Source organism: Typha angustifolia, chromosome 4 (genome assembly GCF_048772165.1).
Source record: "Typha angustifolia cultivar Huaian chromosome 4, ASM4877216v1, whole genome shotgun sequence".
NCBI classification, from domain to species: domain Eukaryota; kingdom Viridiplantae; phylum Streptophyta; class Magnoliopsida; order Poales; family Typhaceae; genus Typha; species Typha angustifolia.
The window spans coordinates 9,767,827-9,794,989 of NC_133242.1; the positions used below are offsets into that span (position 1 = coordinate 9,767,827).

At 35.9% G+C, this 27,163-nt stretch overlaps 5 protein-coding genes across 7 annotated transcripts; 4 read left to right on the plus strand and 1 right to left on the minus strand.

Moving 5' to 3' along the window:
- The first annotated feature begins 69 nt into the window (after positions 1-69).
- Positions 70-657, plus strand: LOC140758782 (large ribosomal subunit protein eL29z-like). Its single transcript, XM_073095076.1, has 2 exons — positions 70-247; positions 409-657. Exons 1-2 carry the CDS (start codon positions 146-148, stop codon positions 493-495), a joined length of 189 nt encoding a protein of 62 aa, XP_072951177.1. The 5' UTR covers positions 70-145; the 3' UTR covers positions 496-657.
- Positions 658-2,625: 1,968 nt separating this feature from the next.
- Positions 2,626-7,658, plus strand: LOC140758781 (uncharacterized). Of its 2 annotated transcripts, XR_012104150.1 has the most exons (3): positions 2,626-2,665; positions 4,204-6,385; positions 7,423-7,658. XR_012104150.1 is itself a non-coding variant. In XM_073095075.1 (2 exons), the coding sequence occupies exons 1-2, from the start codon at positions 2,627-2,629 to the stop codon at positions 6,220-6,222; spliced, it is 2,058 nt and encodes a 685-aa protein (XP_072951176.1). In that variant the 5' UTR covers position 2,626; the 3' UTR covers positions 6,223-6,547. The 2 variants fall into 2 exon arrangements, 1 of the variants encoding a protein (XP_072951176.1); XM_073095075.1 differs by lacking the exon at positions 7,423-7,658 and having other exon boundaries at positions 4,204-6,547.
- Positions 7,659-10,082: 2,424 nt separating this feature from the next.
- Positions 10,083-11,246, plus strand: LOC140759204 (15.4 kDa class V heat shock protein). The gene is made up of 2 exons (XM_073095700.1): positions 10,083-10,212; positions 10,957-11,246. The coding sequence occupies exons 1-2, from the start codon at positions 10,083-10,085 to the stop codon at positions 11,244-11,246; spliced, it is 420 nt and encodes a 139-aa protein (XP_072951801.1).
- A 454-nt stretch (positions 11,247-11,700) lies between these two features.
- Positions 11,701-16,177, minus strand: LOC140759405 (uncharacterized). 2 transcript variants are annotated; one of them, XM_073095960.1, is made up of 6 exons: positions 16,040-16,177; positions 14,718-15,335; positions 13,929-14,029; positions 12,612-12,695; positions 12,416-12,526; positions 11,701-12,208 (listed from the first exon to the last, which is right to left on the minus strand). In XM_073095960.1, the coding sequence occupies exons 2-6, from the start codon at positions 15,322-15,324 to the stop codon at positions 12,167-12,169; spliced, it is 945 nt and encodes a 314-aa protein (XP_072952061.1). In that variant the 5' UTR covers positions 15,325-15,335; positions 16,040-16,177; the 3' UTR covers positions 11,701-12,166. The 2 variants fall into 2 exon arrangements, with proteins under 2 accessions (XP_072952061.1, XP_072952060.1); XM_073095959.1 differs by having other exon boundaries at positions 14,718-15,339.
- A 4,525-nt stretch (positions 16,178-20,702) lies between these two features.
- On the plus strand, positions 20,703-27,120 carry LOC140759166 (condensin-2 complex subunit H2). Its single transcript, XM_073095652.1, has 11 exons — positions 20,703-21,068; positions 21,186-21,285; positions 22,135-22,238; positions 22,323-22,465; positions 22,562-23,015; positions 23,110-23,282; positions 23,374-23,550; positions 23,637-23,732; positions 25,989-26,090; positions 26,197-26,355; positions 26,513-27,120. The coding sequence occupies exons 1-11, from the start codon at positions 20,861-20,863 to the stop codon at positions 26,855-26,857; spliced, it is 2,061 nt and encodes a 686-aa protein (XP_072951753.1). The 5' UTR covers positions 20,703-20,860; the 3' UTR covers positions 26,858-27,120.
- Positions 27,121-27,163: the final 43 nt, after the last annotated feature.

Below are 27,163 nucleotides of genomic sequence, written 5' to 3' on the forward strand. Positions count from 1 at the left end.
TATTTGTCATTGTAGGAATTAGGGTTTCACGGGGGCTAAATGCGGCAGTGGCCCTAATATAAAGGACGCCGCCCATCAAAAGGTGCAGCCTTTGCCTCTCGTTAACAAGACCGCTTCTTCTTTGCCTCTTGATTCCAGTAGAACAATGGCGAAGTCGAAGAACCACACGGCCCACAACCAATCCTACAAGGCTCACAAGAATGGGATCAAGAAGCCCAGGAAGCATCGCCACACCTCCACCAAAGGGGTACCACCCTACTTTTGTCTTTTTTTCTCGTTTATTTTCTACATTAGTTTGGATCAATCTTTGATCTTTTAGCTTGGTTTATGTTAGTTCTGCGAGTAAAATTGAATCTTTTGGTTTATGTTTTTTTATCGGTATATGATTTGAGGTTGCTCTTTGAGCAGATGGATCCCAAGTTCCTGAGGAACCAGAGGTACGCAAGGAAGCATAACAAGAAGGTTGGAGCCTCCGGGAGTGAGGGAGAGGAGTAGGGGATTCCTATTGGGAGCTTGTGGACTCCATTGTAGGTGTTCTCGAAGAGTAGAGTTTTGTTTTATCCGAGTCATTATTACCTTTTGCTGTCCCATGAATCATATGTATGATTTTGATCTGAATTATTCTCTTTGCTATTAAAGTTGGATTATTTTCTGAAAGTTTTGGTTATTCTTTTGAGGTGATTTTGCAATTACATTGATTTGCTCTTTGAATCAATTTCTTTTCTTTTTTAATCTTCGTTCGCTATCACTTTTTGTAGTCGTATCGATAGTTTACTTCAAGCAGTGTTCTTAAGAGGGTAGATAGGCCTCTTTTGGTAAACCATGATAATTTACTTCAAGAGGAAGAATATGTCTTATGCTAACATACTTAATTTTAAACTCTTCCTAACAGTAAAATGCTTTTACCTATAGGTGATAATATATCGCATTTGATGCAGTGCAAATTTTTGTTGGAAATAGTGAAGTCGTTGATTGGATGTACTAGCTAATTCCTAATGACTTTTAGCTTATAGGAATAATATTGTGAGATAGAGGAACCTATGGGGACCTTTTCCTTTGGGAATGCCCATAATTTTGTTTGGCCATAGATGGGAAATCTTGCAGGAACATATTGTGCTAGTCTTTCTAATGGCTAGTTGGTAGATTGCACCTCAGAGATGAATTTGCAAGGGAAATGTTAAGGTGGAAACAATAGTATGTTACGCATGTAATATTGGTTATGATGATAGCTAACATCATTACAACTTACAAGGCTCTCTTTTTCTTAAAAATGGTAATGACTGTTTAAGCTATTGATGTAGTTGACCCTATTAATTGAACCCCTATTTCCAGAAATCCATCAGTCTATACGAGATAGTAGGTTTTATGTTTTATATCTTTGTTGATTCCAGTGAACTGTAAAATTGAAATGAATAATTTTGTGAAGCAGAATGCACTACACTCAACTTGCTAGATTAGGTTCTTAAGCTTCTAGACTTAGCTGATTCTCTTTGTTGTATTGTTTGTTTGTTTGTTTCACTTGTTCAAAACGAGGTGCTACCTGTGTCCTCGCAGGCCAGAATCAAAGATAACCTTCAACCATTCTTCTAACATACTTTTTGATCATGTCCAGTTTCACATTACATTTCAAGTGCTTATAGTTGCTTTCCTATTTGTTCCAATCATCTTTTTATGCTATCAAGTGTCCTTAGCAATCTTTCTTATCCACTATCCAGTGTATGATATTAATCTTGTTTGCTGGGAAGGTCAGAACCTCAGATTGGCTGTTGATTTATGACTTTTAACTAGGGGAATCTGTAATTAGTCTCTAATATTTTTGCTTGGAGATTTGCATTTGGTAGTCAACTAGTTGTACAAAAAGTCCAACATATAAGACCTTTACTTAGTCGCAGGTACTATCAAGAAGGTAAGAACTGGCATGGTTACTTGATTAACAATTATAAGCTTGCATATAATTTAAAGAATTACACTAGTTTGTTTTGATCAAGCATTGTGTTTTAGGTATTTGGAGGAATTAGGTGTTTTTCATGGAATTTTCGCACTTGTTCAATGTTATATCGTGAGGTATTTTCGATGGCATGTGTTTAATCTTCACTTGTTTCTGCCCTTATAACATTGTGCTCGCTTTCAAAAATAGGTTGCTTGCACTTTGAACTAATGTTTGGAACCGCACAGCTGCAAATATTTTCTGAAACTTCTGTTGTTACACACTGATGTAAATTTATCAAATTTTCATTTCTTGGTTTTCTTCAAGGTAAAAGGAAGAGACATGTAAATGAATAAGCATTAACACTCTCTTTGGAGTAAGAGAATAGAAAAGGAGAAGAGAAAATTAGGATAGAGAGAGATCTTCTCTTGTTTGGATAGAATTTTTAGAAATGGAAGAGAAATGTAGAGTAATTAGGGTCAACTTTTTTTCCCCTAACATCTACAATGAGATATTTCATCTTCTTTTCCTTTCTATTCCCATCTCTCTTTTATTTTTCCTCTCATGCTTTCCACTTCAACATAGTGTAAAATCTTTGCTATCTATGTATTCTGAGCAGGCATTTTTGGCCAGAGAATGAGATCTCTTGAGGTAGGATGTGTTAGATTGCTCAATTTGTGTGGTTCTTTCAGGTAGAGGATGTTTTGGATTGCTCATTTGGAAAGTGCATTGTTTCAGGTGATCACCTTGTTAAGTTGATATGTTATCATGCTTGTCTCAAACATTGAAGTCTCTTTTTTGGCTTGTATGGCTAGGTTTCAAGTGTTAGAAATCCACCATGAGGTTGTGCACAGTCATGCAAAACAAAATTTAGGCAAAGAAGATTAATTCTCTCTCTATATATAGATTTGATGTGCATGGAGAACTCTAATAAAAGCTTTTTCTTGAATGAATATAACTTAGTAAAATTTCACCCTCTAAATCATGATTCAGATTTTGAAAAAAAAAAAAGAATTGAGATTGTTGATTGGAGATAAGCTAGAGGAAAGTGGTACATTTTTATTTGGGTGAACCACAAGTTTATACCCATGTAATTGGGTCAAAATTTGGAGTGCCTCTTTTGTCACTTAAACCCTTATAATTTTGATCTATGTCTAACTTTAAAAATTATACAATGTCCAAAATATAAGGGGGATTTTAGATGAATGAGTATAATGTTAAAGGATTTACCAAAAAATATATATCTATTTTTTTTTCAGCTGATTATTTTGGAGAATATATTTTCCCCTACTGATTTGTTGTAAATTAAAAGAGGTATCTTGATCCTTTTATCTAAAATGCAACCTCTAACTAAGGTTGTTTCCTATAAACCATATAGGTTAGAACCACAAGATTAAAGAAGATACTTTAATTTTTTTTATAATCATTAAAATATAAGATATATTGGTATTCATTTACTTTTTCTTTTGCATGAGTAAGACACTTTATTTTATTTTATTTTATTCATAAAAGTTGATGGGAAGATAATAATTTAATATTTTTCATTAACACCATCAGATAATAAGAGATAATAGATAATTAATAGGAGTCAATGTATCATGAAAATAGTAAAAAGAAATTATGTGAAAATGAGCAATAGTTAAGAGGCATGTCTAATTATGCTTATTAAAAATAAAAAAATATTTAATTCTAGTTTGCTTTCTTGAAAGCGAATATCTAAAATATAACATTGCGACACCAAAGTTATGTGTTTTAGTGAGGCCTTTTTCTATATCTAATACTACCGCATCTCCCATATTTAAGTTGAGATCGACTCATTACTCCTGGTCAATATTTTGAAAGGCAGTCACCTCGCTTCTCGGACTGTCTGCTCCGTATCGTAATTTATATGTTAATCGCATCAACTGAGACGTTAACTAGTCCACGGATTGACATTTCACTTACAGATATGAGCTTTGATCTTGCATGGCAAGGGTTCTTCCCCGACCTTTTTATCTCTTTGCAATGGAGGCGACCAAAATAGCATATTTTTCTTAATTTTAAGGGAAAAAAATATGGGCAAACCCTTCACAAAGTGGAAATTATAATATTTTAAATAATTAAGAGGGAAAATTGTACATATTTTATAGTTGAGGGGGGCAAAATGATATAAAGTAAAGTTTAGGGGAGTAAACTGTAATTAAGAAATAAAAAACAAAAGAGAGGCTATTGTTACAGTAACGGTAGGGTCCATTGAACTTTCCACTCACAGTCAAGCACTCGTCTGTGTTCTTCAGATCTGGATCTTCCTCCAAAGAAGCGCTCCGGTCTCACTGAAGCATTTCCTCGAACAACACCGTCGCAGTCATTCCCACCTCGCTCCCCATCGAATCCAACCAATTTTTGTTTCCAATTGGGTCGTATCCTCCCCCATCGTCATGGAAGTGCACCTCAAGGACCTCTTCGCTCGCTTCCACGAGCAGTTCAGCTCCTCCCCTGGCCTCGGCCCGAGCTCCGGCACCTGCCTCCTCAAAGTCGACGGCATCTCCAATTCCTTAATCAAATCCCTCTTCGCCGCCGCATCCGCCCTCCACCGCACCAACCCTTGGAACCGCCTCCGCCCCGACCACCTCTTCGCCGTTCGAATCGGCAAGGACGGCGATTGGTCATCCAAAAAGCAGCCTTTTTCATGTGCCCAATTCGTCGGCGGCGACGGTGGCGACCTCGGCTTCCATTTGTTCAGATGCGAGCAAGATGCTCGTAAAATTTCCTCGTTGAGGAGGGACACGAATCCTCCCAACAGTTTGGAACTCTTGAGGGTGTTATTTGTGAAAGAATCTCTGTTGTTCCCATCGAACAAGAGAATGGTCGCATCGTTGCCGTTGGAGTCTTGTGGGGACCGTTGGTTTCCGGTGATCGACGTCGCCCGGTGCACGTCGAAGGGTGGGTTGCGGTTTAGAGACCCAATTCTTGAGGAGTTGAAGTATGTGTATGCGTTCATGAAGGCGGCCGCCCTCGTGCATCCATTGCTCCAATTGGGCAATGACAGTGTTCCGAGAAGAGGGAGGTTGGTAAGCTTTGAGCCATTAATTGAGACTGTCGATGTGCAGTGGCCAGTGGAAATTTCTAAGGGCGGAGATTTTGTTGCGGTTACTATTTCGCATCCGCCTGGTGAGATCCATGAGGAGAAGAAGTATCTGGAGCCGCCTCCAAAGGAGGAACTTTTACAAATTGAAGTGATGGGTAATTGGACTAGTTTGACGAGGCAATGTGCAATGTGTGAGAAGCAGATGAATGGGGATCAGTCTTTATGCTGCGGGCGATGCCGCGCTGTTGTTTACTGCGGGCCAGTATGTCAGAAGCAGCATTGGAAGGAGACCCATAAGAGTGTTTGCGGACTTTATAAAGCTATGATGGAAAGAGAGGAGGAGTTGGCTATGAAGATATTTATCTTCCCTTGCTTTGTTGACCATCCTTGCAAGTGGCTCGAGTCGATGGGTCTTCATCAGAAAGGGATGTGGAGGAGGAGCTGCAGTTGCTATGCCCACTGCCCATTTGGGCTCCTTCCTGCAAAGGCCGGTGGAATTTGTGATTCGTGGGGAGGTTTGAGTGATCGAGAGTATCCTCCTGATTCTTCGTTTCCGAACTATCTAAATGGAGTTCCAAACCAAATATTTCTCTCTGGTTGGTCTGAGTACTATAATCTTCGATCTCTCCCAGTGTCGAGCCCGGTTGCTGCCATACTTTCACACCCCTTGACGGTCTATCACATACTAACTGCACTTGTTATAAGTTCCAAGAACCAGCTTGTTAAGGGAAAGGAAGTAATTGTGCATTACCTTGGACCAACAGGGGAGCTTGACTGGATGACGGCTTTTGCTGAGATGGGTCATTTGCTTAATGGTTTGGGTAACATACAGCTCATCATGATTGGTCCAGAGGTCCCAAGTAATTTATCAGGGACAGTTTCAGGGATCAGTGGTAGGTTGAGAGTGAACTTAGTGAGGGGCGTATATCAAGAGCAAGCCTCGTACCTGACTTCTCCTCATGTTGTAGTTGCTCTAAATTGTGGTTTGGAGAGCTATGGGAGTTGGATAGGAGCTCTTGAACTGATTAAGTCGATGAATGTTCCAGCCTTCTTCACTGAAAGGTCTGAGATCTTGTGCACAAATGCCAAGCAGGTGCTTCGTGGAGCTGGACTGTATGTTACTCACCCTGTGACGCCAAATCCATTTAGGTCACCATTAAAGGATCAAGCACCTTCAACTAATTTGCCATCGTTCAGTAATGGTTTTGTTTTCGGGGTTAATACATGAATCCTTAAGTTGGACAGGTTCTCTGAAGTGTATTTGCAGCTGATTCCATCTGCTTGTTCGATCTTTAGATCCAGGAAGTAGCTCAAAGTTGTAAAGGAACAAACTCTTATTGGACAAGCAATTCAATCCCTTTATTAGCCCCGAAAGCAAAATCAGAGATATTGTGAGTAGATCTATGCAGTTGATACACAATATATGTATTTTGTTCGATTTATGTTATCTCAGTATTCCATTGCTTGTTCAATTGTCATCAATGGGTGATTTCTGATTTACGTTGCAAATTGAGACAAATGAAATCTCGTCTATGACTATGCAGAAATATAGATATTTTAACTACGATGGAAAATGCTTTATTAAATTAGTGTTGCCAAAATATTTGTCATGGAATATTTAAAATGAATAGCCTTTGATTGCCCTGTATCTTGAGGAAACAACTATATTTGTCCTAATATGACAGGCTTTTGGTATTAGATTCCTAAGCTTTTCTTAAGATCTTTCGGTCTTTCCAATTTTGCTCCACATGTTACAGTAATTTCTTAAGTTTTAGGCTCCTGGAATAAGCAAAGTGCTATAGGTGGCCTACCGATCATAGATAGCTTTTTTAAACCATGGATATAGATGAAATGGTAGCACAGACCACACAAATTGCTTTGAATTTCAAAGGAGGTGATGTAAGTATTCCTCCCCGTGTCTCCTGTTCTGATAGCAAAGCTTGATGAGCTAATTCTGTAACTACAAGACCTGAAGTTAGAAGCACTAGTTTAAATGTGGACTTGGTTAATCTTACTAAGGACTTGGAGATTTAAGCAGGCTTGTTCACTGCTAAGTCGACTGCAACACGCTTCCTTATTAGTTACCTTTTCTACTGTGGACTTCAAGTTTGTATGAAGCCGTGAAGTTATATCTTTGGCTCCATCTCCACATGGAGCATGCCGAATCCTTACCTTTAAATCTGATCAACTGTTGAATCTGTCAATGATTTGGGCTTATCTGATGATAATGAAAATAATGCTTTAGAATTTTAGTTAAAATCCAACCCATTGGAAGGAAAATTAAGGGATCATAATATAACATAACATGAAGTGATATTTCTTCAATTCGTCGTTGTGTTGGAACATAAATTGGAAATTCTGTCTTATTGTATGACTATATTATGCCTGGTCCTACATTCTCCTGAAATCCACCTTAATACTTTTGCAGACATTGATTAATTTGATGCTTATTGGAGTATGGAGAACAAAGAGGATCATAATGTTTTATGTAGGAGAACTAAAGAAACAAGGAGAAGCGAATCTATGTGACCCTATCTTGTAGTGTTCTTGGTCCACTATAATTTAGGCAAGATTATGAGAGTAAAAGATCAAATAGAAGACATGCACTTAAATTTTATTTAGAATAAGCAGTGAATGTACTGGTCAGCTGTCAATGGTTCTTTATATTCTTTCTGGTTGTAATACTGAACTAGTTAATTGGAAAATGTGATGACTGTAGGTAGCTATGGTTATATCTGTTTTTTTTTCTCTTCTTCAATATCCATTTCATTTAAGTTTCAATGACATATTCAAGGTCCCGTATCATGATTGAGAAATTAAGTGAAGGATTCTTTTCTCCCATAAAGTCTGTTGTTAGCTCTTGGTAGTGGATTATCTGTTAGTTGGCCTCAGTTTAGCTTATTCAGATGACTTGCATTAGACAAGACCAGATTTATCATGGCTCATTCAAGCTTGCATCAAGTTGTCAATCCCGTTGACAAAATTGAGCTTGCGCAAAATCTGGGACATCTATGCCCTACAATGTAAGGCCTTCAAGAACTTCATAATGAAGTGAGAATTAGAGTGGAGAGTGAGGAAATATAGCTAGTATAGAAGGCACTTTTAATTTCCAAGAGACATTTTATTTTGCAATTGCTGTAACCAGCGAAAACTCCTAGAACCTTATTGTTATTTGAGAAATTAATCGAGATTAAGAATGCAGCATCAGCACTGGATGAACATCAGAAAACTCCACACCGGTGATCCGCAAAAGGTATGAGCCATTAGGATTGCAAGGTTCAAAAAACTTTAGAGATGTTGATTCAAAAAAATTTAGATTTTACTCAACTTTTTGACTTCAGATGAGTATAAGGCTGAGATTATATTGAGTTCCAGATAGCAGCAGTATTTAACATTTGATTTACTTTTCTGATGGGGCTTTTAGCAGTAGTACACAGGGGCAGATAATGTCTACATTTCTGTTCCATAAATGATACTCTTTAACAGTAACAGTGGATAAATCTCTTCATTCTCTGAATGAAACTTTGGCACATAAGCTTTATCTAGGAAGTTGAAATGATCAAGGATAGAATTGGACTATGGCTAAAAGCCATTACTAAGTCCAATGAGTCCCCTAGAAACTTGAATTAGAGATGATGATAACCTGTAACTGAAGTAATCTTGAAGTGAATAGGGTTTGAAATTCTGAATTAGGTAGACAGAGACTAGACAAAACTTCAAATCATGCTTCTAAAGAAAATAATACCAGTAGAGTAAGAAACTTAAACTGATTAGGTAATAAACTAACAATGTATATTATATCTTTAGCTCGAACCATGCCTCTTATACTTAGATTCACGCTTTGAACTTTGTTAGGTTCTTATTACCCCGAATATCTTCTTAACTACCGAGTATCAAGCTATGAGCATGAAACTCTATTAGGTTCGAGAAAAACATTGTAGGATAGAAGAAAGTGCCATCGAAAAACTTTCAAAAGACGATAGTTGAACATCATAGTCGTCATTATATTCTTAAAAATATTATAATTGTCACTAAATCATTTGACTCTTTCAGAATTATCATTATCGTTAGTTTCAATAAAACATTTATTATTAAAGTTAACAAATACATATAAATAACTAGAATACCCTATTTATCCACGATCTTTGTCTTGCATAAAAGAAATAGTTTATCTTATACTAAAATATTGGGGGAAATACCAAATAGTTTTTAAACTATTTAAACAATTTATACAAAGTAAAAAAAAATTTAAATATTCTAAGTTCGATTTTAATCGTGATTAGTTAAATACTTAGACTTAATTAGAGCACATCGATTTGAGCTTCAATTATATTATTTTGAAAGTTTTCAGTGCCAATTATGTAGAAATACCCCTTTTGTGTGTGTGTGTGTGTGTGTGATCAAAAGGCAAGATTATTATCACCCTTATTTATTATTGATCAAATAGAAGCACCTTAGCCACATCAGCTTGGGCAAGTCTGCTTCCTGTTACCGACACAACAGCAGATCCGACTTGTGAGAAAATATCTTCCGACCAAGCCTACGTGTCTACCCAAAGATCCTCTCTCTCTCCTCACTCTCTCTCTCTCTCTCTCTCTCTCTCTCTCTCTCTCTCTCTATCTAAAAATCTAAATATAAGTAATAAAAAATTCTAGAATCTTTATCTCGTCATGGGCCACAATTAGCATCTCGAAAATTAGAGGATTTTTTTAAAAATTTTTAATTAGAGTTCATGGTATATTATATTATTTTCCTGGAAAAAAAAATTCAAGAAAATTATCCTTCTTTTTATCATGATATATATTTATATATTATCATAACACCTCTTCTTTCCAAATTCCAAGGCACTGTCCCAAGATATTATAATAGAGGGAAATTTGCAAAAAAGCCCCTACATTATGGGTTTTTTTATTCGAGGCCTACCTTATATTCAAAAAAGGCTTTTTTGAATATTTTTGATTGCTTGAGCTATGAAAAAAACCCATAATGCAGGGGCTTTTGTGCAAATTTTCCTTATAATAGAAGACAACTCAAATAAGACTCTCCTCTTCCATCTCTTCTCTCTTCTCTCTTCTCTTATCCAAATTAATGGAGATATACCCAATTGAATCCAGTCCATGGCCATTCTTTCTCTCCTTCCATTATTATTCAATTCCACCCAACTATGTGCACTGGAGTGAGACACCCACTTCCCATCTCTACACAGCCGACCTCCCTGGTAAGCTAAAAGCTCAGCGTTTCCATGGTGGTTTATGTACTAAGAATTGTAATAAGGGGGGTTTATTCTTGCATAAAGTTTCTTATCGGAGCTTTGTGTTAAGAGTTATCAGGGATTTCTTTAATTCAACCACTTTTTTCTCCAGAGGGATAATATAATGAGGTTTATTCTTGCATAAAGTTTCTTATCGGAGCTTTGTGTTAGAGTTATCAGGGATTTCTTATTCAACCACTTCTTATCCAGAGGGATAATATAATGATCAAATTATGATAACTCTCTCTCTCTCTCTCTCTCTCTCTCTCTCTCTCTCTCTTTTATAGATCAAATACTTAGCGTAATATTTCAATATATATTCTCTTTACAACGATTATATATTCGAATGTCTCTACTTATATTATTTTAATTTAGACTATTTATTTTTCTTTTATCTATGGCTTAGATTCTACTTTTCCTTTTGTTGATACTACTTCTGAGGACATTTATTTCAATCACATCAAATTATTATTATTAAAGTTAATAACCACAATTCAGATGAGTATAAATGTTTGTCCATCTGAGATAAAATAAATATTTGATAGCTTTTAAACTATTTTTTAATAATTTATGTAAGAGTGAAATGGTTTTTTTATCTAAATTCTGTTTTAATTATAAGCAAATGATTTTGGTGATAATTATGATATTTTAAAACTTTTATAGGTAATTATATTAAAAATTTTTATTAAAACTTAGATAACTACGATGCAGGCATAAGGAAGGAGGAGATTAGGGTGGAGGTGGAGGACTCGCTTTACCTCGTGATCCGAACGGAGTCAGTCGACGTGAATGAGAGGGCGACCGAGGCAGAGGGGGACCGGCGACGGCAGTTCAATAGGAAATTCCGGCTGCCACGGATGGTGGACGTTGATAGGATCTCCGCGGGGTACGATAACGGGGTGCTCACAGTCACAGTCCCAAGGATGGTTGCTATGGGGAGGCTTAGAATTGACACCCAAGAAGCCGCCCAGGCCCACAACCCTGTTGCTCGTGCTGCTTGAATATTAGTCTGGGGGAGTTAATTGGTGCGTTTCTTGGTGGATGAATTGATCATGTGTGATGGATTAGGGTTAGAGTGTTGGTGGTGATCATGTTGACAATATGTTGGCTTTCCAATCTCTACCCTTCAATATAGGAAGTGGATGAGTAGTTTGAGCTTTTGAAGTTTTTCTTTTAGTAAGTTTTTAAAATAAGTATCCTTTTAAATGAGTTTTTTAATTGAATAAGAATTAATTTTGCTATTATTCAATTAATTAAAACAATGATATATATATATATATAAAGTAATTATGTGAAACACTTAAAATAAATGGAAAATGCAAGGATGGACTTATAACCATTATCAAACATTACATTCCACTGTTAAATAGAATTTTATAGTTCAGACTGTTCCCCATATCAAGATGAAGAAGCTGATAAGCCACTTGTTGAGGAGGATAGGAAGCACAACATCCAAGATTTGAAGCAAGATATATTTAGCACTTGAAAGACCAAACTTACTATTGCAAGACAGATACACCATGTTGACTAGTAAAAACATGAACATACATAACATGCACTGGCCTCAAAGCACCCCCCTTCACATTGAGGGGCACATTAAGACATACATATTACAAACTCTCCTCTTTTTTTTGTTCTTTTTTGGCAAAACTCTTGATGCCTACTAAAATACATAAATACATAATACATGCATTTCCAAAGTATTAGGCAGAAAATGGTCTTGTGGGCTAGCATTCTTTTTGGCCCCCAAGTACCAGGTCTTCTCCTATTGGAAATGTAACCTAGATGACAGAACTTCCAAGCTTGCGCTTCATCCAGAATTATGTAACAAAAAAGAGCAGGACCCAACACCCCCACATAACTTGTATGTGATATTTACTACATCCGCAGAAGCCTTGAACTTATTGTCTCCATGCGTGGCTTACATGCCTTCTTTCTCGCACAGGTCTAGTAGTGACAAAGTCTGGGCATATAGAACGAGAGAGAATATTAGAAATAAGAATGGATATATGAAAGTAATTCATGGCGCATACAATACAATGATACATAATTCTCAACTCTCAAGATGAGGTGAGCTACTAATAACAGAGAGGAAGATATTTTAATCACCGCATACGAAAAAAGGTACCAAGTAACGATTGATGTTTATAAAAAAGGAAAGCATGTATACCTCTGCTATAGAGAGTTCAAGACGAAATTTTGGACCATCATAATGATGCAAAACTGGCCTAAAAGCATCCTCTTCTAAAGGCTTGCAAAGCTTCCTAATGCGGATCCTCACCTAATGTGTTGCAAAATGAGAAAATGAGGCAACTCAATACAGAAATAGAAACAACTATAACTTAATTTTCAACATTTCTTTCTACCTGTGCAGGAAATCTGGACTCGCCTTTACACTTTTTATCTTCCCAGGCAGTTGGATCAATGTTGGATCCCCCAAAACTAGCAGCCTGATTTGAAAATAACAAGGTCAAGTGGAGCATAATAAGTACAAGTAAACAAACAATGCTTACTGTGGCATTTGTTCACAGTAGCGTGAAGCAATAATTTGTCTTAAGTAATAACAGAAATTGCATTAGGCACTAAAATTCCATAATAGGAATGATCAAAAGAACAATAAAACACAGAGAACACTAGAACAGTTTCAAATCTGAGCATCAGCATCTATCTTGAAACTCAAGAAAGAAACTAATACATACCCCCAAAATCTACACTCTGCACAACTAGAGGAAAATACGAGAAACTTATGCATCATCAACAACTATACAAATCAATAAATATGTCAATACTAGCACTAAAATCTGGATAACCATCCTCACCATCTAAGTGAGAGAATCATTGAAGATGCTATAAATGGATAACTCAGAGAAATGTTATATATTAGCCAAAATCAGAAGAAATTATAATTAAATAAATAAGGAGACCAATAAATATTTAAAAAGAAAGAATTTTTAAATATCATACCCTACATTATACCTATTTTATGTTTCTCACTCCATATTTAAAGATTTTGTAATCCGACCCCTCAATTTTTTTCTATAATTTTCATTTAACACCCTAGATTAACTTAGACATCACTAGAAAAGAAATATTCCGTTATAATATATAAAATAATTTATAAATACATATTTATCCCTGTCTTCTTCATCCTCTTTTTCTCTTTCCAAAAGCGAAGAAGAAAAAGAAAAGGAGGGGGAAGATGATGAAAGGTGGTGGTCGCAGTGGCGGCGACAACGGTGGAGGTAGGTGAGAAAGATGATAAAAGGTGGTGGAGACACGACGACGACGATGGAGATAGATAAGGAAGATGGAGGAATATAAAAAATAAGAGAAAATGATAGGAGTGTTTTAGTAACTTGGTCAACGTTAGTTAAAATAACATTAGGGTGTTAAACGAGAATTATAGGGTAAAAAGAAGGATCAGATTACAAAATTCTTAAAGACGGAGTATAAATCACAAAATAAGTAAAATATAAAGTGTGATTTGGAAAAAAAATCTTAAAAAAGACAAAGAAGAAAAGAGTAACATGCCAAAGAGAGAAAAATAATTCAAGTTGCCTATAGAAAACAATACAAAAGCCTAAAAAGTATACATGTGTTTTCAAGAACTAATTCCTTACATAAGTATATTCAAATGCCCTACTATAAAACTGAAAGTCCGAAATTGTGATAAGTGTACACACCTCAAATATTCCATGGAGCTGATGAGTGGTATAGTTGTACAGGAAAAGTGGTAAACCTGGAGTTATTGCCCGAACAGAATCACGATACCTTGGAGGCAATCCTACAAATGAAGAATATAAGTGGAAGACACAATATTATGGAGTAGCTATTAAATGAAAAATCATGAAATTTCATGGCGACACTGCAACAAATTGGAAGCTAAGAAGTATGCCAAGATACCCTAAGAAAGAACAAGATCCAGAAAATCGGACAAATGGAACACTACTGGAGTCAACTACAAGAAAGGATACTAACTAAAACCTTCAAAGAAGAAATCTTGTAGATAAACTAGCTTATACACTTTAGAATGAGCATCAGCACTACTCGTGAGCCGCTAACTTACAAATTCACATAATCTGTAAACACAACATCTAGCGAGATTCACAATATCTAGATATCTAACAGTAACACTATGTAAGAACTTCACTATAAAATTTCCCCAAATAATAACAAGTCAAGGGGAGGCAAACAGATCTCAAATCAGGCTATCTCATTAAGCTATCCAAAGTGCAGAATGCAGAGTACTGTATTCCACTGCCTTGGAGATTTAGCAATCCCAGTTTTGCAGTTATTCAGGTAAACATTGACTTGTCATACAATGGATATTTTGTTTTAATTTTAGTGAAAGCTAAAGTATAGAAATTGATGGAGACGATTAGCATTTAGCAATTGAAATGTCCTTTGTGTTTTAACATATAGGAAATTTAAAATATATAATGTAGACAGAAACACTGGAAATATGTACATACCAAAAAGTTGTCTCTTGAGATCTTCTAGCATCGTATCATTGTTGCAGACAAAGATATAACCACCAAGAACTTCATTCCTCGGAAGCATCTCAGTTGATGGTAATGTCTTAAAACGTTTGTCCACAACAGTATTGTTGTTGTTGTTGCTATTGTTATTATTGTTACCATTGTTGTTGTTGTTGTTGTTGTTGTTGTTATTGCAGGCATTGTTACTGTAAACCTCTTTTCCACTGGAATTATTAGTATACTTGTTGATGCTGCTGTTCAACTTGAAACTGTTGATATTGTTGTTGACGTTTTTCTGGTACATCATATTCATATTGTAGTTTGTGTTGCAAAGATGACTCTTCATTGGAGCCTCGTTCATTTTGAGATCTAGATTCATTAGACCAAGACTCAAATTCCCAATCTTATCGTCATCCTGATAACCAAACTTGTCCCATGATTTTGTTTGGACAGGGTTCCTATACAAGTCAAGACTGTTCATCCTTTCATCCTTTGACCTTGTGATCTCAGCCAGTTTTGAAGTGATAAGAGACCACTGATGGTCCTCTGATACCTTTGATTGCCCTCGGAACTCATCCCCTAATTGCCAGAGACCATCCATCTTGTAGAGATCTATCTGTGCCCAGAATAAGAAATAATTATAATCAGACAGAAGAAAGTGTATAAGTAGATCTATTCAGGATCGACCAAAAAATGAGAAGTGTTCTTTTATACAAATGTCTTGCTGTTCTATTATTCTATCTAACATCAAAAGTATCAGACTATTTGCCTACTTTCCTTTAATGCCGATGACTTAAGCACGTCAATAGCCTCAAAATGTTCACAAGTGCTAAAATGAGAGTCAAAAAACAAAACTTTCACATTTTTCTGAAATGTATCCCCAACTGGCTTGTAGTATAATTGATAATTCAAATTTAACCTTCCAAAATTTTCATTATCCTGCAACCATCAACTCATATCTCAACTATCTAAATCTCACACGGTCATATACAGAACCTGTTGACCAACTACCAGCATGAATGGCCTCGCATTTTTTACTCAGATGCAATAATTTGATCACATCAAGCCCAAAATCAGAAAAACAGAAAGCACAAAAAGCATAAATCTCCTACTAAAGATTAGATGAACAAATTGACCAATAAAAGAGCACAAAATCCAGCTGCCAGACCAATTCAAACAGCAACGAAAAAACCCCATCTCTAAATCTCACTAAAATACTCTCTTTTTTTATACCAAATCAAATCTAGAGGAGTCCAACCTGATCTCAAATGTAGCGGAAATGGTACTAGAGCAGAAGAGACCGGAATGAGACTCACCTGAGCCGACGCCGAAGATTGTATACGAGTATCTCGGACCGGGGAGGCTTCCAGATCTGATCAGAGAGGAGAATTTTGAAACCCTAGATTTCTGGGGTACGGAAGTGGAAAAGGGAAAGAAGGCAACTCCCTCCTGCTCTCTTTCCCCTTCTCCCAGTCCACGACTTATAGGAGGAAGTTAGCAAAATGACCCCCGGCTTCTACTGGAACCTCGATCTTGCCACTACGTTTTTGAAAGTAGAATTATTTTTCATTTCAAACCCTATATTATTATGTATTTATTTCAATTCATACCCCCTATTTTTCACTTGATCCCCTTTTTATTATTCCCGCCACATATTTTGCATAGATGATGCGTGATATTTTTCAAGACATATTAATTTTTCTAAAATTTATTATAGCTAAATAAGTAAAAAAAAGACCCGAAATTTTAATCTGATAACTGGGGATCTATTTCTGACAAATAGAAAACTAAAAAAAATATTGCTGCAAATCACCGATTTTCTTCTCCGGGAGGAATAAAAACTATAGTAAATTAATAAATAGTTTGAAATCTATAGCATAATAGTAATAAATTTTGTCATTAGATTAGATGGGTCAAGCATTCTTTTATGACTCATCAAAATAACAATAATAATGTTTGGTCAAACCATAAAAATAAATAGTCATCACATGCCCTTACTTTTATAGAATGAAGGCTAAGGTGGAGCAGTTGACCATACTCCTAAAGATAAATAAATAAATAAATAAATAAATAAATAAAAAGATTGTTTGATGGAATTAAGTGATGCTTATTCAAATATTTCTTTATTTTTTTAATGGCTTTCACAAGCACCCCATTAGGGTTAGGTGATTTGTACCCCTCTCTCTCTCTCTCTCCTCATAAGAGTTGCATGATAGCCATGGTGAGATGTCACTTTTCCTCTGGTTTGTGCATGCTTTTCTTTGAGTCACACCAATGGCAAGGAGTGTTGTCAATTTCTCAATTTAAAACAAGTTGTTGGAGAATATTTATGGCTGCCAGTCTTTTAGTATTTTGCTTTGATGTCTGATGGTTACCATTGCTAGGTATGTGAGATGATAATGTGATTCTCAAACACATAAACTCAATTTCAACTTTCATTTAAAAAGAAGCACCATGGCTCCCACCTCTCCCTCTCTTCTTAGATTATAAAATATAAAATTTATCGTTATTTAATCGTTTAAACTTTTGCAGTAATTTATTAGATTGAAGTACCATTAGTTCATCGGTTGATTCAAATTACGATCCGACCACATGTATTAAGTTTAGTTGAGTCTAGTTTAGTTGTGTGGGCCATTAAGATAAGTCAAATAAATCACGACAGCCCTTGAAGCAAATCTAACTAAGTTAAATAAGTCTTTAAGGTAAATCCAATTAAATTATGTAAGTCTTTAAAGCAAAGTTCTAATTCGAGTTGTATCAGTTTTTAGGGCTAAGTTCAAGTATAATTCGTTGTACCTCATCTTTATGTATAGAGGGGCAGGGCTTTTTTGTTATTCATCCAATAATCCAAGAATCTAATAATCTAAGCATCGAGAATTAATTGAGTTCAGTTATTTTCTTATTACTGTATTTATCGTTTTATCGTAGTCATTAGATTGTATTTACCTTTCTAGTAGTAGATCATAGCCGTAGAATCTTCAAAGCTTTTAAACCCTAGCCACCACCTTCCTCCAGCAGCCACTCCACTCTACGGCTATCCACCACCACCCTTGGCTGACCGCCGCTACGTCGGATATTTACTATTATATTCCATTCAAACCTTGCTCCACTATTTTAATTATATCTTTTTATCCAAGACATATAATTGACGTGAAACAAAAGTCATTAGAATCTTATCTTGTGAGATTACCACCACCTAAATTTTCATAATTTTCTTACATTCGGATCGATCCAGATCTAGTCCGTAACAATTCATGTATCAACGGTGTACTTAGCAGTTAGAACAAATTGAATCTGATAGAGTCCAATACCATATAATGCTCCGTTCAATCAACTTTAACGTCTCTAAAAACTTAAGCTATTAAATAACATACTGGTAATATATATTATATATTTAATATCATCAAACAAACAAACAAACAAACAATATTGCCATGGCAATGTGCACTGGTGACAGATCTTATATCCAGTTCACATGTTAGAGAAATTTCACCTAATCACTTTCAGTGAACCCCAATTGTAAGCTTTAAGAGAGAACATCATATCAATTTCAAGTAGGATATGACATGAGATGGTTTAATTTTCAGATCAAACAGCTCCATCTGACATAGACATTTGGATGGAAAATAAGTATAGTGTTGTGAAAATTTAGCCTAATTGGCCAATAGGGGCAAATGCCTTGGTAGCAATTTTACCACAACTCTAAGCTATGTGCCTTACCAAATGAGAGAGACTCACCTTGATATAATTGAAGGTGAGCTAACAATGATGCAAGAGAAATGCTATGAGGCTCTTGGATCAGTAGGTGAGGAGAATTAAAAGAGATGGGGGTGAGAAAGAACTTTGAAAGTGATCTTAATTTTTGTTTTTTTTTGCTTAAGCTTTTAAATTTTGTACTCTTTTAAGAGCACATTTTCTTATGAATTATTTTAGGGGAAATTATAATTTAACCCTTGCTGTTCGGCTCAATGTTAATTTGCATCTCCGTATTTCAAACTTAAAGCACTTAATTTCCCTGTGTAGCGAAAAATATCGGTGTCGGTTAAACCAGAAGAGTAATTGTAATTTTGCCTATCATTTTAAATAAGTTTAATGTTTAAAATCACAATTTAAACATTAATTGCCAATGAGCTTGTGGCCAAGAGAAGTCATGAATAGTTTAATGAATACACTGTTGATTAAAATGGTCTTCAAAGGTTCTCTTTTAGTAGGAATTTGTATACTTCTTTTGGTTTGATTAAGTAAGTAGTTAACTAATTCTATTGTAATGCTTGAGAAATCTACATATAAATATGATTGATAATCATGATGTTCCATATGGTAGATCTTAATTATCAACCTTAGCTCGACTATTACTAACAACCTTCGCGGGCGAATTATTTTGTTCGGTAGTCTACGATTAGTCTACAGACTTATTATCGATTTAAAGAAAGAAAAAGCTAACAATCTTCATATGTACTACTTTTCATTGCATTTGTTAAAAATTAAGGCCTCTTAATTAGGAATTGGTAAATTGACTATGGCACCTATATTATATCTTTTAGACTCTTTCTACATTATTAAATTGACTCAAACTCCCCTCAATTGTTAATTCTTATGGCAAGTCATGTTCTTTTTTTATATTATTAATAGAGAGATGGAGAGGTGATGCCATTAGGGTTAACGATGTTAGTATATTTGTGAATACAAAATACTTCGAAATATATTGTACAATCTAGAAATAATGCATAATAAAGTCGGATTATTTGTGGAAGAGTAGGTACATGCGAAGAAAATCAAAGAACATAATCAATTTGAGTAAAAAAAAGCCACATTAAACATTGCTACAAGTTGAATTTCTAACTCAAGTGAATTTCTAAGTAAATCATCAACATGCTCTAAGATCCCTAATAGAGTATAAGATCATTTACATATATTCGATATATATCATTAAACCATCTTTGTGCTTTAAAATCTCTCAGAAAATATATATTATATACTCTGTCAATTATGTTGAGGGTCATTTATATATGTTTAATTATTAGGCTATAACAATGGTTGATCATTGAGCACCAAAGGAGTTGAAGCCAATTGTCTACACCTGTCATCGCCACAATGACACAAGAATTAAAAGTTAATTCATCGCTCAAGTGCTTACCAAAAAGAGTTGTCAGATGGTTTTTATCTAAGATATTAATTAAACATTATAATATCAATATGATCGAAGGGATTATAAGTGAATTTCGTTTCTAAACACCGTTTTGGGGGGCCCACGGGCTTTTTCTATTTATATAAGATTTTTTTTTTCACGTTTAGAAAAATATATCGTAGCGTGTTTACAGTATTTCTTTCTCTTGCTTATTTTTTATTTTTTAAATAGAAATTTTGATTTATTTTTCTAAATCTAGTAGGATATACTTTTCTTTTAATCAATTCACTTTTTAAAATATTTTATTTAACTTTTGGTTGATCATCGAGCACTAAATGAGTTGAAGTCAGTTGTCTACGTCGCCATCGCCACAATGACACAAGAATTAAAAGTTAATTCATCGCTCAAGTGCTTACCAAAAAGAATCGTCAGATGGTTTTTATTCAAGATATTACTTAAACACTATAACATCAATGCGTCGGAGGGATTATAAGTAAATTTCATTTTTAAGCACGGTTTAGTGGGGCCCACGGGCTTTTTCTATTTATATAAGAATTTTTTTTTACGTTTAAAGAAAACATACTCTATTTTTATATTTGATTTATTTTTCTAAATATATAATTTTATTTTAATCAATTCACTTTTTTTTTAAAAAAAAATTAAAAAATTTAATTTAACTTTGTATAATTTCACATAATATTGGGTGTTAATGAAAATTTCCCCCTATTTTAGTTCTAACTGAAAGAGGGGTTTAAAAGTACAACGCCATCGCCGCCCCTTCCAATCTTCCATCCGTTCGAGCGGGAAAATCCAAAACCAAATCTCTCACTCTCTCTCTCTCTAGGGTTTCAACTCGAGTCCTGAGAAACCATTACCAATCCTTTCCCAAGAACTCCTCCAACAATCCCTCCTTCGAGCTCCCTTCTGGGATCTAGGGGTTCGGGGTAGTTCTCCGGAGATACCACTGTCGGATGGGCTTCTCTTTGTGTCCGCCGTCGCGTCGTCTGAGATGACCGACCAAGAGGGGTTCGCCGGAGTCGACGACCCCGGAGAGGGCCCCGCCAAGTTGTTCCACATCCTCCAGCCCAACCGCGACCTCCAGTCCAATTGGGAGGTCGATCTCGCCAAGAATCTTGAGGAGTACCTCCTCAAGATCTGCTCAGGGGAGATCTCCGCTGACCAGGACCATGTTCTCCACTCTGTGAACTTTGCGGAAGGTTATATTTCGAGTCTTGGTTCGATTTATAATTTTTATGAAATTTTTTTTTGAGTATCTTGAATTTTTGTGCCTTATTCTTTCTTTCTTTTGTTGCTTTTGGGTGATGTTGGTGCAGCTGCATTGCTCCTCCAAGGTTCGGTCCAGGTGTACAGCCGGAAAGTGGAGTACTTGTATTCCTTGGTTTTGCATGCCTTGGAGTTTCTTTCACAGAAAAGGTCTGAGTGCTGAATTATGTTGCCTTACTTAATGCCATCGAATAATGGAATTTATTTCCTCCTTCTGAGTAAAGATTATTAGGGAAGGTGGGATAAAGTAGATATTTTGATTGAACTTGTTACATATTGTGGAAAAGAGAACAGAATATATGGGTTTCAACGGGAAAAAAATCAAGATATGGAAGCTTGATGAGATTGTTTGGTGAAAAGAGGGGGGGCGGGGACTTAGTGATACAATTAGATAATTTAGGTGATGTATGTGTTCACTAATTCTCTTGAGGGGTTGAAAGTGATAGTTAAAGGGGTCAAAATATAGTTAGTTCTAATGTTTAAGGAGGTCATGCCTCGACTATAATATAAAATCAATAGGATTTGGATCATTCTAAACTCAGCCATATTGTGGATTATAAAAGGTAGATTCTCTCTTTAACTCTTCATTGCTGCATCAGCACAATCTGGATATGCAAGGTATCTTACATAAATTTGGGCTTTCCCTCAATTCTGGCTGTGGAATTAGTAATCATTTTTTATCTTTACTGTTTGATCCTTAGAGATGTGGTTGTGATTATTAATTTGCATATCTAACTTGTATGATACTAAATGAGGAACTTTGGTGCTCTTCTATTTTGTAAAATGCAATTAGCGGTAACTTAAATAGTTCCTCTTTCTGAATATATTTGTCTATCTTCTAAAACCTTCTTCGCTCACTACTTTATTTTCAAGTTTTTAAAACTATTTCAGCCAGCAACCTTCAAATTATTTTATGAGAAGCCATACTGTTTTCACTGTTTTGTAGTTTGTGGTAAAAAATTGATACTCATTTATAAAATGTTTGTAATTTTTCTATAGGCAAGATCAACAAGAAAAATCTGGAGTTCAGCCTGCCGGAAATGAGTCCAGTCCAATTGCTGATGAAGATAACGAAATGTTTCTGGGGTTAGATGATGTTCCAGGTGATGATAATTTTCTATTCTTGTTGCTTATTGTTGAAGCAAGCTCTCTGTTTATTTTTACTGACATAATATCTAAACTAGCAGTGGATACAAAGAATAGGTTAGATGGTGGAGTTGATAAAGACGACTTGTCACTTCAAATTAGGAAGCCCCCTGCTAATTTACTTGTACTTGAAGGAGATTGTCTGGATACCTGTGGTGATGCTGGTGAACTAGAGTCATATATGGTATCTTGATCTCTATACACTAGACTGCCGTCAATTTTTTTTCTTTTGAAGGTCAATGCTCTCTTGAATCTAGTTTGGTCCTTTTTGTCATTGCAGTTAGCAACCTGTGACTTTTATGGTGATTTTCTTCTGTTAGACCCTTGTGATGCGGGAGCTGTTCATGATTTCTTGCAAGCAAATATTGTTGGCAAAGAACATGTTTCACTTAACAGGGGCAGCTCAGTGAGGTCCAGAACACATCACAGTGTCATAGCTTCTCCAAGTGGAAGATCCGGTGGGACTGCTCGCAAATCCACAGCTGGAAAGAACAAAGGCATCAATTTGGGTCAAAATCTAGAAAGCAATTTCAACTTTGAAGTTGACAACAATTGTCATTGGTCCGGAGCCCATGCTGACCATGATTATTCTGATGATGGGATGTGCCAGCAGGAGGAGCAACATCTTGGATGCTCAAATGCTATGGATGGTTCTGACAATGATTATGAAGATCCATGGAAGCCTTTGAATCCCCATGAACCTGGGAACTTGAAAATAAAACCTTTTAGAAAGGGTAAACCTATTGATTTATTTTATTAACACCAGAACTCCATTTTCTTTTTCTCTTGTAAATTGAAGTGTCCTCTTGTTCGTGTTCACTTGAACAGTTAAGGCTTCTACAAGAAAGGTTATTCATACTACCAGACAGCAAACTCTTGCTTCTCAGTTTCCTATTGCGAAGTTGGATGGTGTCATTATGCCCGAGTTTGCTTCCCTCGAAAGACAACTTTCTTTGCAGGAAAAACTACATGCTTCCAAGTCACCACCTCTCTATGAAAAGGTGCTTTCTCATTTTGTACCAATTAGTTGAACTAGTTGTCTGTACTTTAGCTTTAAAGACTTCCTTATATACTGCCAACTTCTTACTGCAGCTTAGGAGGTCACTTACTTCTGGAAAACAAGAAAATTATGATAGCTTTGGTTATTTTGAGGATGACAACGATGACAACATAGATGCAAATAGCTCTCCTGATTATGCTCATGCAGGAGATGATCTAGTGAATGATATGTGCAACATGGATTCAGATTTCCCAGCATGTCATGAAAAGGTTAGTCTTAAAGATTCAGTTTCTGCTCTGTGTTTTTACTCCAACTTATGCTTCGTATGATATGTGTTCTGTCTTACATTACACAGCAACGAGATGGTCTTACTTTTGGTGGGGTCGAGGAGTTTGCACAGGAGAATTTAGATTCACATGAAAGCCTTGAAGACTTGTGTCGCTCACATCTGGTAAAGCACTTGTGCTTGTCAATATATGTTTCGGTTTTGGTTGATTTCAGTTTATCTCTAGAAAAAATGAATATTTGGCCGATATGGATCTGTTTCAGGCTTCAAGCCATGTAGTGGTCTGAAGCCATGGTCAAATCTTGTAATCTTGCCAGTTTTGACCTTGAAGAATAAAATTAAGCCTTAGTTTCCAATAATTTCAGCTGTTATTGTTCCATTTCGGACACAACATTAAACTGTTTTCTGTTTAGTAACTGATAGATTATGTATCTGCCATTTGGTATCAATATGAATCCAGTTATAATTTCTTAAAGCCATCACTATTGTCAAAGAGGTCTTTAAGGTTGCTTTGGTTGAAATCGGTTAGACAATGATATAGGCAGTGTTGCCTATCCTTTTTGGCTTTATCTATAGTTAGATTAGCCCCTCCCACACTCATCTTCTTTCTTCTCCTTCCACAACCAGGGGCTATTACCATCCCTTTCCCTCTGCTTCTGTCTTCTGTAGTCTTGTTCCTCTTAACCTCCTCTTTCTTTCTGTTATTGCTCTATTTTTATCCTTGTATCTGGTGCTGCCCCTGCTGCCCTCCTCTCCTTCCCACTGCTACCTTCTATCTCTCAATTTGTTGTTTTGCTTTAGCCTGATTCTCAAAGGAATTCTTGTTTACATGTATTGGATGCCCTAAAGTGAAGAGGAGGAAGGTTCATGATCAGCATCTACATATTGCTAAATCAAATTAATGAGACTTATGCGTGAAAACCTCTCACCGAAACCACTTTCTGGATTGTATTGCCTCCTAAATATTGCTAAGGCTGAATATTTGTTATTCTGATCCCTAGGATCAAGTGTTTATCGTAGACTTTAAAAATTGTCCTCTTAGTTATTGCATGTCCCTAGAATGTTTATCATTTAATTCACATACAATTCTCAAATTTTGTTTCAGATATAATGAAGGGAATTTAGTATTTGACTTGATATACATCCTTTCTGGCTCTTCCACAACTTCAGATATTAATTTAATCGTTCTTCTAAACTTTATTTGCTTAAGATGACATCAAGGCAGTTTTACAGTAAATTGGTATTGTAGCCAGGTTTGTCCTATACAATTGTTGTATCTCTTTCATTATATATTACATATATTCTCTTCTTCATCTTATCTTCAATTATGAATAATCTGATCCTAATTCCAAATGTAAACAGGGCTTCTAATACCTTAGTGTAACTAGCTTCTACCAAAGCGAACGATAGTCTTTTCGTAAAAAATCCAAATCATGAGGAGATTGGACAGAGGCTATTGCACATATAGCAAGATTTCACATCAGAATTTGATGCAATGTTTGATAAATAGCTTCCGATATGTTATTAAATACACTCCAACTTTGTGCTCAACCACCTTCAAATCATCCAAGGATATGCAGAGAGTTAAAATGGACTGCTAAGCTTAAGTATGTAATCTTTTATACTCACAATTGCAAAAGCCTAAAACTCCTGAAATAATTGTGGATTTTCCACCCTTGGTAGATATTTGCGCTCTACCGCAAGTCTAGAATCAACTGGTGATGATCATGTGATTGAAGACTTCATAGTGAAGGAGTTCACAACTCATAGGCAAGTACATAAACTCAGAATCCGTTGGTGTTCCTGTGAAGGAGTCCTGCTTCCAAGATTAATCAGAAGAATCTTTTCTCACCTGGCTTTCTATTTGAAAATTTTTCATCTTGAATTCCACAAAGGCACAAACAATCCTATCAGGGAGACACTAGTAGGGGAAGAGTTTTTGTGGGTCTACACCATCATATCTTGAAATTTTCCTAGTTGATTCAAATCAGGATTTTCAGTATTCCACTCGAGATAATTTTGGTGGGTCTACATCAACTGCTGTAGGGGTGAGAAAAACATTACTTATTTGCTATTCTGTGGGCATGCAGAAGTTCAAAGAGTCCATTTTCATCATCACTCTGATGGTTAATTAGGATTTTTGAAGGCAAGATTTAAACCACTTTCCTTTGGTATGAGACCCTTTTGATTATCTTAATTTAAAACAACAGATCTGGATGATATTTGATTTCAGTGGCATTGTAACATATTCATGCTATGAGTTCTGTAATATAGGTCCAGATCATCTCTATTAACAACTACTGTTAATTTGTACCTTAAGCCACCAGTAGTTTACAATGCGTTAGCTTGTTACCTCATTATCTATAAGGTTTTGCCCATGTTACCTTTTGTAGTCTGCTGAACAACTAGTTCTTCATGTAGGATGCTCTTCTTGCCAGCATAGCTGAGACTGAGAAGCAGACAGAGTTAGCTGCACGGGTTTCAACATGGAAACAGCGAATTGAACATACTCTGGAAGAGCAAGTGAGTTGTAAAATTTGGCTAACGAAATATATGCTGGATAATATGCCATAATATTTTAATGTAGACGGCCTAGTTTATGTTTTTATAAATTTGACTGTTTCCATAGGATATGCATCCACCTTTTGATATTCAATTATATGGGGAAAGAATCCTGGATAAACTTACCTCAGAAGCAGAAGATGAGGGAATAATGTCTTTTACTAATGTTGCATTGAGCCAAGAAAGCCATGAGGTTGCAAGGACATTTTCTGCTCTCCTCCAGCTGGTATAAACCCTTTACTTCTTTCATGGTTCTATCCTGATTTCTTTTTCGTTTTTCAATTCGCACAAGTTGCATTATTGCAACGACAAAGTATGCCTAAGTACAAATTATACTTTGCGACTTATAGATCAAGTTTATTTATTTTTCTTCTCTTTTCCAGGTGAACAATGGAAACATTGATCTCCAAAGTGCCCCGGCGAGCAATGAGTTGGTATGTCATACAGCCAATAATCCATTTTATATCAGGCTAATTTGCCAGGATCAAAGAGAAGTAATGAAGAGTCAGTTGGCAAGAAAGAGAGTCAAGTCCCCTTCAAAGAAAGGTTGCAGCAAAGTAAACTCTTCTGTCGTGCAAGCCGCATCTCCCTTGAAATCATTGCAACAGAATGGCAAGTTCTCAGTTAAGCCAGGTAAAGGAAAGGTCATTAGGTGCACTCCTGAGGGAAAAAGAAGACGAAGGTCAGCCCGGTTTGTAGATCCATTTGATTTGCAGTCTTCTGGGTGAGTCAATACATCTCATCTTTGGAGTTCTGAATACTACTCAAAGCAGCATTCGGATTAGCAGTGCTATGGAAGCTCTCATTAACTCAATGATTGAGGTCCCAATAACATTTGTGGGAAGATGTAACTGTAATTTAAATTCTTAGGTCTAGGAAGGTATATATTTTTTAACACATACTTGTAATTCTTGTATGTATTATCAACAACTAGATTAATGTTATAAGCTATCTGTTCTTGAAATATGTTAGTAGGTGCTTTTGAATCCTTTAATTGAGACGTATTACTGGGTGGGATGACATCTGGGATTGAA